Here is a 12,777-nt window from a genome sequence, read left to right on the forward strand (position 1 = left end):
TTCCCAATCTATATAAATATTACTTTTTGGTGTTCTTTTTCTTTCATAAGTATTCTGATTTATTTTCCTTTCCTTATAGCCAAAAGTAGTATTTCTGGGAACTGGTTGTAGTCATTCCAGCCTAAAGAAAGAATTTTGTTTGAAAAACCAAATGTGGACCATTTTTCTTAACAAAAGCTTTTTTTCTCCAAAAGCACTTAAAAGCCCTACTAGAAAACTGAAAAAAAAATACGTATCTATATACTTACCTGACTTTTAAAATGTGTATGTATGTACAGGGCTTAGCTCACCTTCATGCACACCGAGTAATTCACCGGGACATCAAAGGCCAAAATGTGCTGCTGACTCATAACGCTGAAGTAAAATTAGGTAAGTTCACTCTGGCAAGGGTTAGATGAGGTAGAAAGTGAAGAAGAATGACTTTGATCATATAAGTGCCAATATATTATTTGGGCTTTATTGTTTGGCAGGAAATCGGCATTAAAGTAAAAAGGATATGCCTAATGATTTCTTTGAAAATGAAGATAAACTATCTTTAAATATAATATGAGTTGTACTTTTTGGTCATTTATTGCTTTAAACTATGTTAGAGATAACTTTCATACTTATTATAGTGATTGAATCATAGTAGGTGTTAAATATTTAAAAAATATTCTTGCCCATAATAGAGCCGTATTTTGAAGACTATAAATAGCTTTCAATTGTTTAGACCTAAATTGCTTATTTGCATTTATTCCTTGAAAATATGTTGTCCAGGCGGTGGTGGCGCACGCCTTTAATCCCAGCACTCAGGAGGCAGAGCCAGGCGGATCTCTGTGAGTTCGAGGCCAGCCTGGGCTACCAAGTGAGTCCCAGGAAAGGCACAAAGCTACACAGAGAAACCCTGTCTCAAAAAAAACAAAACAAAACAAAACAAAAAAAGAAAATATATTGATCAGAAGTGAGGTTGCAATAATATGGAAACCAAATTCTGAATTTCCCATTTTCTTGCTACATAAACAGACCAGAGGAGAGATTTTGGGCATTAAGAATATTTTATTGAATATTTGTGGAACAAATGAGATAGTAATTGTGTGTTCTTGAAATAACAGTAGTTTTGAGAAAACGTACCATGTCTCATTTGCATAAGCTACAAAACTGGCAACATCAACTGCACTGAAACACACATTGGAATATACAGGATTGGATACTGCACTGTCAAGCTGTATGTACCCTATATTCACATGCTTGGGTCAAGTTGCTGGTAATGCCAAACAGTCTTAACATGAAACAGAAATTGCATGAACAAAGTGTCTTAAATATCTGTTTCAAAGTCTATTCACTAATGTAGATGTACTTTGTTCATGAGGCAAATCCTTAAACACTTTGATATCGATTTTTCAGATAACTTCGTTTTAAGCAATACACATGAACGTAACGATAGCCACAGAATTGACAGCAGGGAAGACATTATAAAGTGATAATAATATCCATAATATATTCCTTGTATCATTAAAGAAAATACAAATGATTCTATTGTTGAATTTTATTTTGATTTTGTTCTTGTTGTTGCTGCTGTTGCTATTATTTTGAGACAGATTCTCTCTGTGTAGCTCTGGCTATCCTGGAACTCACTCTGCTGACTAGGTTAGCCTTGAGCTCACAGCTCCTCTGGCCTCTGTCTCCTGAGTGCTAGGATTAAAATTGTGCACCACCGCACCCAGCTTCATTGTTGAGTTTTCAACTCTACATTTTATCGTAATTTTTTTTCCTTTTAAAAGCTTGTCTTTTCCATGATTTCTTCTAGATTTTACCCACTTGCTTTCCCTGCATATATGGGATAGATCAGTTTATGGTCTTCCTAGGTGTTTATTGGCTTTAAAGTTGGCTATTAGAGAGAGTAGGGAGGTTGAGCTATTCTGTAAAGAAATATTTTTTTAAAGTTTAGATAGAGACCAAAGATCTTCAGAAATATTTGGAATATTCCTCCCTCTTGTTAGATACCCTCTGAAAGACTGCCTTAGACTATTAATTTTGTTTCATTTTTCTTTGATTCCACTAAATTATTCAAGCTGCTTTTCAGTTATTTTGTTCACCATCTTCCAGATTCCCAGAAACCATTATAAATTTGAAAATCTACTTCATATTTCATCCCTGCCTTATTGTTTTTGGAATTAATAACCCCAGTCTACTTCAACCCTTTTCTGTCTGTTTCTCAGGATACCATACTAAATATTTTCTTCCAATGTATCCCACAGATGAATAAGAAACTGAACTTTTATAACACAAAACTAAGATATAGACAGTCTGGATAATTCTGTACCTGATTCAGAAGACCTGTGTACTTATGTAACTTACATCAGGAAGCTCGCTTTTCCTTATCAGTAGAATTGGAGTTTCAGGTGTCAAGCATGAGACTTCCTTCCTAACTGTTAAAAGTACTTACATTACCAAGATGTGGCTTGTAGTGCTATTTATCCTGCAGCTTGGTGGCAGTTCCAAGCTCTACATATGCCGTATGCCACATTTTGCTAATCAGTGGAACTTTATTTTTAATATTCATGATAAACATTTATCCAAACCTACGTTAAATTTATAACAGCGCTGTTGGGTCTCATTCCAACATAAATAGCAGCTAAAGCTCATTTTCCAGTATTCCTGGAGAAGACTTCTTGGTAAAGTTTTCTGGGCCAGAAAGAAAATTTGTTATCCATTGCGGCTTTTGTATTGCCTTTCCAAGTTAAAGCAATAACTTATTGAGATTTGTGTTCCTGATTAATTATTTTGACATATGTAGTGGATTTTGGAGTGAGTGCCCAAGTGAGCAGAACAAATGGAAGGAGAAATAGCTTCATTGGTACACCATACTGGATGGCCCCTGAGGTGATTAATTGTGATGAGGACCCAAGACGCTCCTATGATTACAGAGTGAGTATCATAGTTCAGACAGTGAGGATTCAGATTTGAAAAAAAAGTTTACATTTATCTTATTTTATTTTTTTAAGATTTATTTTATTTATGTGTGTCTATGTGTCTCTGTGTGTGTGTACACACATTTGTGTGCAGGTGTCCTTAGAGGACAGAAAATAGCATGGAATGCCCTGTAGCTGGAATTACAATTAGTTGTCAGTCAGGTAACCATGAGTGCTGGGATCTGAATCCAGGTCCTCATGATTAAGCAGCAAGTGATTTTAACCACTGAACCATCTCTTTAGCCCCAACTTTGTCTATTTTAATGATAAGAGGATAAAAAGTAGATCTTCCTTTTAAATAACCTCTAATCAGAAATAGTAGTCTCTATTCCTATATGTGGTTTCATAGTATGCATAAGAATAATATTTTCTAATAATGAAGACAAAGTAGAACATTGGCACTTTTTCAGACTCAAGAGGGAATATCTAGCTCAAGTTGTTGGCAACTTCTTTATAAAAATATATTAGATGGCTTTATTTGGAAATTTAACTTCCAAGAACAGAGGCATTTCTTTTTTTTTTTTTTTTTTCGAGACAGGGTTTCTCTGTGTAGCTTTGCACCTTTCCTGGAACTCACTTGGTAGCCCAGGCTGGCCTCGAACTCACAGAGATCCGCCTGGCTCTGCCTCCCGAGTGCTGGGATTAAAGGCGTGCGCCACCACCGCCCGGCCTACATTTCTAAACTCAATAAAATGAAGCCAGGACTGGGGTCTCAAGACTGTAATCCCAACTACTTGGGCGGTTAAAGCAGGAGTATCAGGCCTGCTTGAGCTACAAAGTGAGTTTAAGGTCAGCTTTGTATCAAAATTAAGAGTGAAAAATATGGTTGATGATACTGGCCAGTAGGTCTAACATTCATGAAGCCCTACGTTTAATCACCAGTTCCACATGTAAAGAATAAATGTAAGGCAAATAATTAATCCTTGTAAGTTCAAAAATAAAAATAATAATTTAATTACTTGGTGTACTGGAGAAAATCTTTGGCATTTGGCTCATTTCCAGAACCACAGAAAGTCAGTGGAATAGACAAATGAACATTTCTACTGAAATCTCAAATTGAAATGCACATGTCTACTTATATATATACAAACATATATTCTAAAAAGTCAATATGGAAAGGAACAAAAGTCCCCATTTGCTAGAAACTAGAGAAACTTCTCTCACTTGCCACATCATAAGTCTTCCAAACAATTCACTGTGACCTCTTTTTACAGAACTTAGGACTCCATACTTGAAATCAATCAATTTACATTTCATCTCTGCCATTTCCTCCAATGCCCTTTGCTTGTTCTGTAAAGTAATTATTTACTGAGAACCTATTGCACTTTCTGCAGTACAGTGGGATCTGGGAAGACTATAGAAATAAATCTCTTTAACTCATTTACTGCATGACTTATATCTGTATCAATTTTACAGACTTTCAAGTAATTTAATAATCAAAAGAAAACTTAAGATTGCAATATCTTAAAAAGCAAAGGTAAGGTATCTATAAACTGAGGCTCCACAAATAGTGGTGCCCTTTACCCTTTCCTAAAGCTCCATTTTATTTAAGTATGGCATCTGTGCTCATTCACCTGCATGCTGTGTGCACAAACAGGCACACGAGTAGAGTTCGAATGAAAACTTGTAGAAGTCATTTCTCTCCTTTCAACATGTGGATCCTGATGATTGAACTCAAACTGGCAGGCCTGGCAGCCAATGTCTTTACCCACTGAACCGCCTCACCATCACCCTTTTCATACTTTGAAAAACCAAGTACAATTGATAATGATGGAGATAATTTATCAGAGCTTCATAATGACTCTAGGTTGAATTGATAATATTCCAAGAGCTAATGAAATATGTATCCAATGATTTATATAAAATATATCAGCAAATATGGTTTATATGTAGCATAATTTGTATGTTAATGTTTAATAAATTATTAAATATATCTACATGTTTATTAAACATACATATATGCTACGTGTACATATACCCATATATGTGTACATGTGCATGCATAACAATCCTATGAAATGGTGCAATTAAAAAGCATTCTACGGGCTGGAGAGATGGCTCAGCCATTAAAGGCTAGGCTCACAACCAAAAAAAAGCATTCTACAATAAATGAAATTGAGATACACAGAATTAAATTGCTGGACAGTGGCGGTGCACGCCTTTAATCCCAGCACTCAGGAAATAGAGGCAGGCAGATCTCCATAAGTTCGAGGCTAGCCTGGTCAACAGAGTTAGTTCCAAGACAGCCAGGACTACACAGAGAAACTATGTCTCGAAAAACCAAACCAAAAAAAAGAGAGAGAGATAGAGAAAAGGAAACAGAATTAAATCAGTTACTCAAAATCACACGCTATGGTTCTCCATATTAAGACTTCTTTATAAAAAGTTACTTTTTATATTTAAAGTGCAGCAATAGTAGAACTGTAGCCAGGATGAACTTTCCTTTCACTGAATATCGTTGCTTATGAACCTATGGTATAGTGAGGTGCTGGCTGGTCACAAACTCAGATAAAGCCTTTCTGTAACTTCAGTCTCTAAAGAAGCTTTATTTTGCCGGGCAGTGGTGGCACACACCTTTAATCCCAGCACTCGGGAGGCAGAGGCAGGTGGATCTCTGGGAGTTCGAGGCCAGCCTGGTCTCCAAAGCGAGTTCCAGGAAAGGCACAAAGCTACACAGAGAAACCCTGTCTCAAAAAACAAAAAAAAAAAAAAAAAAAAAAAGAAGAAGAAGAAGAAGAAGCAGCTTTATTATAGAAAACCGATGACATGGCTCACATGGATATCCCATCCCAGCCAATGGTTTTGAGATTCTTAATACTAATTTCCCATTTTAATAGTAGCTTTCTTGTTGTCATTTTTAGAGTGATGTGTGGTCTGTGGGAATCACTGCTATTGAAATGGCTGAAGGGGCTCCTCGTAAGTACAAATGTTTGATATAGTTGATCTACTTCAAAGACTGTGCAAGTATATTTTACAAATCTGTCTCTCTAAAATGATGCTCACACTTGGGACAGTCAGCTTTTATTTAGCTACACATGTGACATATCATGTACCAAACCATAAATGGTCATGTTTTCAATGATGAACAAATGCTTTTGTTAAAAATCACCATGTGTAAATATATGATATATATCTTATTATTTTATGTTCCTTATACCTTATCCTTTGATATCTACTTTCTGTCCATCTCTTCAAATTTGGAATGTGATAGTTGGCATTAATTCTATTTTAAGGTTTTAAGTAACAGAACAAAAAGGGACCAAAGAGCAAACTCATAGGAGGGCAGAAGAGTTTTGCATAGAAATGGAAAATGGCAAGCTTCTTTAGAAAGTTGAGTGAGGGCCAGGAGATTTTGAACTCACAAGGAGATAGGCCATCTGCCTAGATAATTAATGAAAAGTGCTTTAATCATGAGCAACTCTAGATAGCCTCCCTATCAAAACTTTCTCTTTCACTGCTATCCTTTATTGCCTGGAGTATTTACTCTGCATGAAAACGATACTCGTCAGTTTAACTGCAGCAATCTTCTAGGTTATGATAATTATTATCTCAGAGGGGATAGTTTTCCAAAACCACAATTATCAGATGGTCTTCCAAGATTTAGGTAAGAAAATTATCATCCTTTGATCTTTTGTACATCAGGCTCTCCCAGAGAAAAAGAGAAAACGATGAAGAAAAACTTAGTAGGGAAGGGAAAGGGTGCTTTACCAATAGAAAACAGAACCTTTTTTAGTTCTCAGGTTATATGTGGGAACTTAAGCACATGGGGCTTTTCCACTGAGGCTGGAAGATTTGTAGTAGCGTTCAAACATCATAACACCACAGGCCACAAGTTGAAGAGATGTGCTTCTAAGCCTCTCCCTTTTTTTGTGACAGTGTGAATCTTCTGCTTGATGGTGAGCAGAATATGGACAAAAATTCCTCCTGTATACCAGGCCAGTTTACTTACATCTGGACCATATATTTCCCTAGCTTTGCATTCTCCCGGACATTGTATAAAGCATTTTAATATTATTGACCATTTTTCTAATAGCCATTTTTTAATTGATTTGTTAAACCTAGTAATGGAGACAGTGACTTAATGTAAGGTTTTTATTCAAACAAATTTTCCTCTTAGTTGTTGTACATTTATTTATAACTGTTCATCTCTTAGTGTTAATTTAACAGGATATGTGAGTGAACACTGAGCCTATGGACTGAGCAGTAGGCTCTGCAGTTGCCCTTTACTTTCTTTCTGAATTCATCTGTTTCCCTTAACAGCTCTGTGTAATCTTCAACCCCTGGAAGCCCTTTTCATTATTCTACGGGAATCTGCTCCCACAGTCAAATCCAGTGGATGGTAAACATGAATTTCTTAAATATATTGATTTAGTATTTTATAACAAAGTTTTCATTAATTTGGTCATTCTTGTTTCAACATTTTTGTCCTGTATTCCAGTATCTTAACATGGATGTCTAAACAGCCAGTTTTCATCAAGATTTGATTAGCTAGAAATAAGTAGTATCCTCTATCCTTTTTCATTAATAGACATTTTCAGCTGCTTCTATAGCAATGAGGTAAAGCAATGGCACCTGTAAGTGATATTTTTCATGGTGTCTAGACATGCAGTCAGTAATGCAGATATGCAGTCCTATTGGTTAGCCCATTATTTTAAACATCCATAGACTTGAAGAACTCCCTCTGCATTGCTACAGCCCAGGCAACCATGAGAATTCTGTTCTATGAAGCTGGTTAATCCAGTTAAACTCTTGCTTAATAAAAATATTAGTAAGAGATGAGAATTGTTCTTTCATTGTTGGCACTTTTTCTGAACTTAACTCTTTACATAGATTTAAACTTTTGGACTGTATCGCTTTTTATGTGCCATTTTACAAGCTTAGTTTGTCTTGGTTATCGATACCTTCTTTTGGAATCATAGTGAAGCCTCTGTGGTAGTAATGGTTTGAAGTAAAACATTCTGACTCCAGAGGATGCCTGTTACAGCATATGACCAGTCCACATTCCCTGACAACATATGCCACGTTAATCTTTTAATTGCATCTTATTACATGAGCTTTACCATGTACATGATGCCAAATTCATTGAAATTTCTATTGCAGAGTAGAAAAGTCTGTTGACTTGACTTCTGTTTCTGAAGTTTAAATAACCTCATTGTATAATGTATATTGTTACAACGCTGGATATTTGCTAATTGAAAGACAAATATAAATCGAACATGTCTTTCAGAATATTTGACCTTGAAAGTAGCACAGTAGTAGGATAGGAACAGTGCAGCAGGTGACAATGTCTTTCATCTGTATGCTTCATTTATTTCAGGTCCCGTAAGTTCCACAATTTCATGGAAAAGTGCATGATAAAAAATTTCCTATTTCGTCCTACATCTGGAAATATGCTTCATCACCCATTTGTTGAGAATATTAAAAATGAACGGCACATTGTGGAGTCATTGACAAAACATCTTACTGGAATCATTAAAAAGAGACAGAAGAAAGGTAGAGACAGCAAAGTTTTGTATCATTCAGATAAAAGATTTAATTTGTGGTTTTTAGTTTCATATTTGTTTAAGAATTTAATTGATGGGGGCTGGAGAGATGGTTCAGCAGGGAGGGGTAGGTCCTGAGTTCAGTTCCCAGCAACCCTGTCACATGGCTCATAACCACTTCAACTCCATCCCAAGTAGATCTGACACATCTGGCCTCTGTAAGCACCCACACTCACATGAACTTATACACACACACACACACACACACACACACACACACACACACACACACTTAAAAACAATCTGAAAGTTAAAAACACAGAGCCTTTTGACATTTATATTTTCAGTGCTATATGTCACTAATTCACATGATTATCGCTTTTGTGAGCATTTATCTATGAAGTTATTCACCTTTTCCTATTATACCTATCAAGTATTCATATTTACAAAACTAAGCCTCAGATTCAAATAGAATTTTGTATTGTGGCTATATTATTTTAAGTAAACTTCTAAGTAAAGAAATTTAATCAACTCTTTGGAAATAAATGTGTTCATAATTTGCACATTTAATGACTTAGTTTGAAATAATTTGTATATATCATGTGAAGTTAATTTTATGTACTAATTACAAACTCTGAGATATAATTAAAGAAGCTAATTTATGTACACAAAGGTAAGCTTGCACTTATTGATGCCAAAAGTGACAAGATTATTTTACTCAATGTACGAGAAAATACTCAGGAAGCTCTAATTTCATATTTTCTAGAATTTTCTGCATTTGATTTCAGGGACTATAGACAGGGTCCAGAGTAACTAGGGAGTGAAGAAGAGGGAACTTGAAAAGGATAGAAAGCATGCTAAGATCTAATCAGCTGTGGCAGTGACTGCAGTATTGCTTGTCCCATCTACAAAATTATGTGTCCTGTTTTCAAATGGGGACCTACAGGGCACTTTATGATCATCTGATAATGAAGTTATTGGGACCAGCATCATACAGGTCAGCCATCGCAAATTGCTACAGGAACATCAGCCATAATTTACTGAAATCTAGAGTTACAAGATTTCAAAAAATATTACCTACAGGAAAGTTCCATTTATTTGGAGATTACTCCATAAATGTAATTATAGCTGTCCTAAACAATTTAAAACGGGGAACTGAAAGAAAACTCTTCCATTTGTAAGATTCCACATTTCAGTAGTAACAGCACAGCTGATAGGAAAGACGAATGCTATATGTTAAGTATAAAACAAGCAAAGGCAGACTGCTTAGAGCCTTACATAAAGAACTCCCTCAGTCAAGGTGGTTACCTAAGTGAAAAGCACTTAAACAACTTCATGGACAGCCAAGGTGTGTACGCCACTACAGGCTTGGGATCCTGCATGTAATTCAGCCTCTTCTGGAGCAGACTCGGGAGCATCAATGACCATATGGGGTAGCCCAAATGTTCAAGGCTCTACAGGTCAAACCCACACCATAGAGTTGTTCTTGTCCCTCCCCACCCTTTTATTCTATTCTGCCTTTTATCTCTTTAGAACTGCAGCAATCAAACTGCCAGAAAATTTCTTTCTTATGGCCAGAGAAACTAATCTGCCTGAGGTATCTCTACTGGGTTTCAAAAGTATAGCTTGAGAGTTGACACCACCAGCAAAGTATGTTTGAAGAGCTGTCTTATTTGTTACTGTCTTACCTGTGTGAATGCACTCTACATCCTGAGCCTTAGAAGCTGCTAAGCGACTAAGGAGAATCACACACTGTTTATGCATCCTTTTCTCTTTTTCATTATAAGACATACCTCTGGTCTTCGAAAGAGAAGCAGCTATTGAGGAACAGTACGCCACAAGGAGATTCAGGTGTGTTGGGAAAACTGAATATATAATTAGATAGCAGCATGTTACCTAAGAAAATAGGTTTAATGCTATTGCCTTCTGCTCAAAACAACTTAATCCTTTCTGGTATAAAACAAACAAATAACAAAACCAGTATACTTCTGTTTCTATGAGATATTGTATGAAAATATTAGAGAATTTTTGTTACTATTCCAAAATGACTTCATACATGTCAACAGAATGATCATGTGCAATACCACCCTACATTAAGGATTTAATCCATTAACGTTACACATATTAATTACCTAGAGACTATTTCAGACTTTGCAGGAATTATTTGTTATCTTTGTGGAGGGGGGCTCTATCTTTTAAAAGTTAAATCAATTCTCATGCATGACCTAGTTCCACTGAACTCTCTTATTATATGACAGTCATCTGTGTGTTTATTTTAGAGGACCTTCTTGCACTCGTGAACTCCTGAGAATGCCAAGTAGCAGCAGATGCAGACCACTTAGAATCCCGTATGGAGAACCCCCTCAGCCAAGGTGGTTACCTGATGAAGAAGAGCCACGGTTCCAAGCACTTCAGCAGCTGCAGGGGGCAGCCAGGGGGTTCCTGCCTCTCCGTGCTGAGGAAAATACACCCAGGCCTTTACAGAAGCAGCCTCAGGCACCACAGCGCCTCCTACATGTGGCAGCTCGGGTGTTCAGGCCATTACAGGCTCAGGTTAAAGCTAAGGCATCCACACCTCTATTCAAGCGGATTCAAGCACCTCCCCGACTAAAGAAAGCAGCCCGGGTGCTCATGCCACTCCCTACTGAGGATAAAGAACCAGAGATGCAGGCTCCTGTACCCAATGAACAGCAGGCCCAGCCTGAGGCCTTAGAAGCAGGACAGCTTAAAGATTTGGACCAGGTGCCAGAAGAATTTCCGGGGCAAGATAGAGCACCTGAACAGCAGGGGCAGGGCCAGGCTGCTGAACAACAGCAGAGGCAGAATCCACTTCCTGAGCAGAATCCGGAGCAGAATAGGGCACCTGAGCAGCCAGAGGTGCAAGAACAGGCTGCTGAGCCTGCACAAGCTGAGATTGAGGATAAGGAACCTGAGGTACTCCAAGTACATGCCCAGGTGTTCCTGCCTTTATTGTCGCAGAACCATCATGTGCTCTTGCCTCTTCACTTGGACACACAAGTGCTAATTCCAGTAGGGGAACAAAATGAAGAGTCACCTCAGGCACAGGCCTGGGCTCTAGAGGCCTCACAGGCTATTGGTGCAGTTCAAGCACTGATAGAGGGACTGTCAAGGGACTTGCTTCAAGCACCAAATGCATTTATCTCAAAACCACTTGGTCCACTGCAAATCTTGCTGGAAAACTTGTCATCAGATGCGTTTTACACTCAACCAGAGCAGACACGGAAGAAAAAGTCCAAAGTTGCTAGTCTAAAGCAAGCACTGGTGAAAAGATTATCACCCAAGAGGTTCAGGGCAAAGTCCTTATGGAGAATTGAGGAATTTGCACTTTCAGATGTAGAAGCCAGCAGGAGACGGCGCCAGCGTAGATGGGAGGACATCTTTAATCAGCATGAGGAGGAATTGAGACAGGTTGAAAATGTAAGAGATTTTGATATTTGTCCTGAGTGAAAACTATTAAGAAAATGTGCTAGTTAGTGCCTACAATTTTCCTCCCTGAAGCACAATGAAATAAATACTCCATGCTCTACCAAAGATTTACTAATTTGCACTTCAAATGAATCAGTCTGAAATCTCCAGATAGTTGTGATCAAAAGAGGAAAAATTGCTTTAATAATACAAGTAATGGTTTAATGTATCTCTATAGGAGTTTTGCCTTAATTATTAGGGGTTTGTTTTGTTTTACCAATTACTCCTTAAACCAGTAAAGGGACAGCATACAAATACTTAAAATAATTATTTTGACTCTTGAAACATTCCTAATTTAAAATTCCAAAGTTGCCTCCATTTTTATTCCTCAATATATAACTTTGTGGGACTAGAATACAGCTCCTCAGACAAGAGAATTTACTGCTCCTGCAGAGGACATAAGTTCAATTCCCAGAACCCCACATAGCAGCTCATGACTGCCTGAAACCTTCTGTCTTCCATGAGCTTCTGCACACATATGGTGCAAACGAATTAAAGTAGACACATACACATAAATCAAAATAAATTTTCTTTTCATTTGAAGTTGCTTATTTGTTATTTCTTGCCATTGAATGCTGGACTGCACTGCATGTGTGAATTGCATTTATTTGTACTTTGAGACATTTAAATTGAGATTAAATAAAAACAAAAAGTCAGGACTAGAGAGCTGACTCAGAGATTAAGAGCACTTGCTCATTCAGAGGACTCAGGTTCAGTTCCCAGTACCACATGGCATCTAACAGTGATCGATAACTTCAGTTTCAGAGAAAATCTGATACTACCTTCTGGTCTCCACAAACACTATGCACATACATGTTGGTAAAAATACATATACAAATAAATTAAAATAAAAATAA

General features: G+C 37.2%; 1 protein-coding gene across 1 annotated transcript in view; it reads left to right on the plus strand.

Annotated features, from left to right (window-relative positions):
* Nrk (Nik related kinase) overlaps positions 1-12,777 on the plus strand; it is a 107,041-nt gene that overhangs the window by 55,606 nt on the left and 38,658 nt on the right. Inside the window, exons 7-13 of the mRNA XM_059250356.1 lie at positions 279-369; positions 2,777-2,907; positions 5,813-5,867; positions 7,212-7,290; positions 8,269-8,444; positions 10,222-10,285; positions 10,714-11,872. Coding sequence (XP_059106339.1) covers positions 279-369; positions 2,777-2,907; positions 5,813-5,867; positions 7,212-7,290; positions 8,269-8,444; positions 10,222-10,285; positions 10,714-11,872 — 1,755 coding nt within the window. The remainder of the gene's footprint in view (positions 1-278; positions 370-2,776; positions 2,908-5,812; positions 5,868-7,211; positions 7,291-8,268; positions 8,445-10,221; positions 10,286-10,713; positions 11,873-12,777) is intronic.

The sequence above is a fragment of the Peromyscus eremicus genome, chromosome X (genome assembly GCF_949786415.1).
Source record: "Peromyscus eremicus chromosome X, PerEre_H2_v1, whole genome shotgun sequence".
Lineage (NCBI taxonomy): Eukaryota > Metazoa > Chordata > Mammalia > Rodentia > Cricetidae > Peromyscus > Peromyscus eremicus.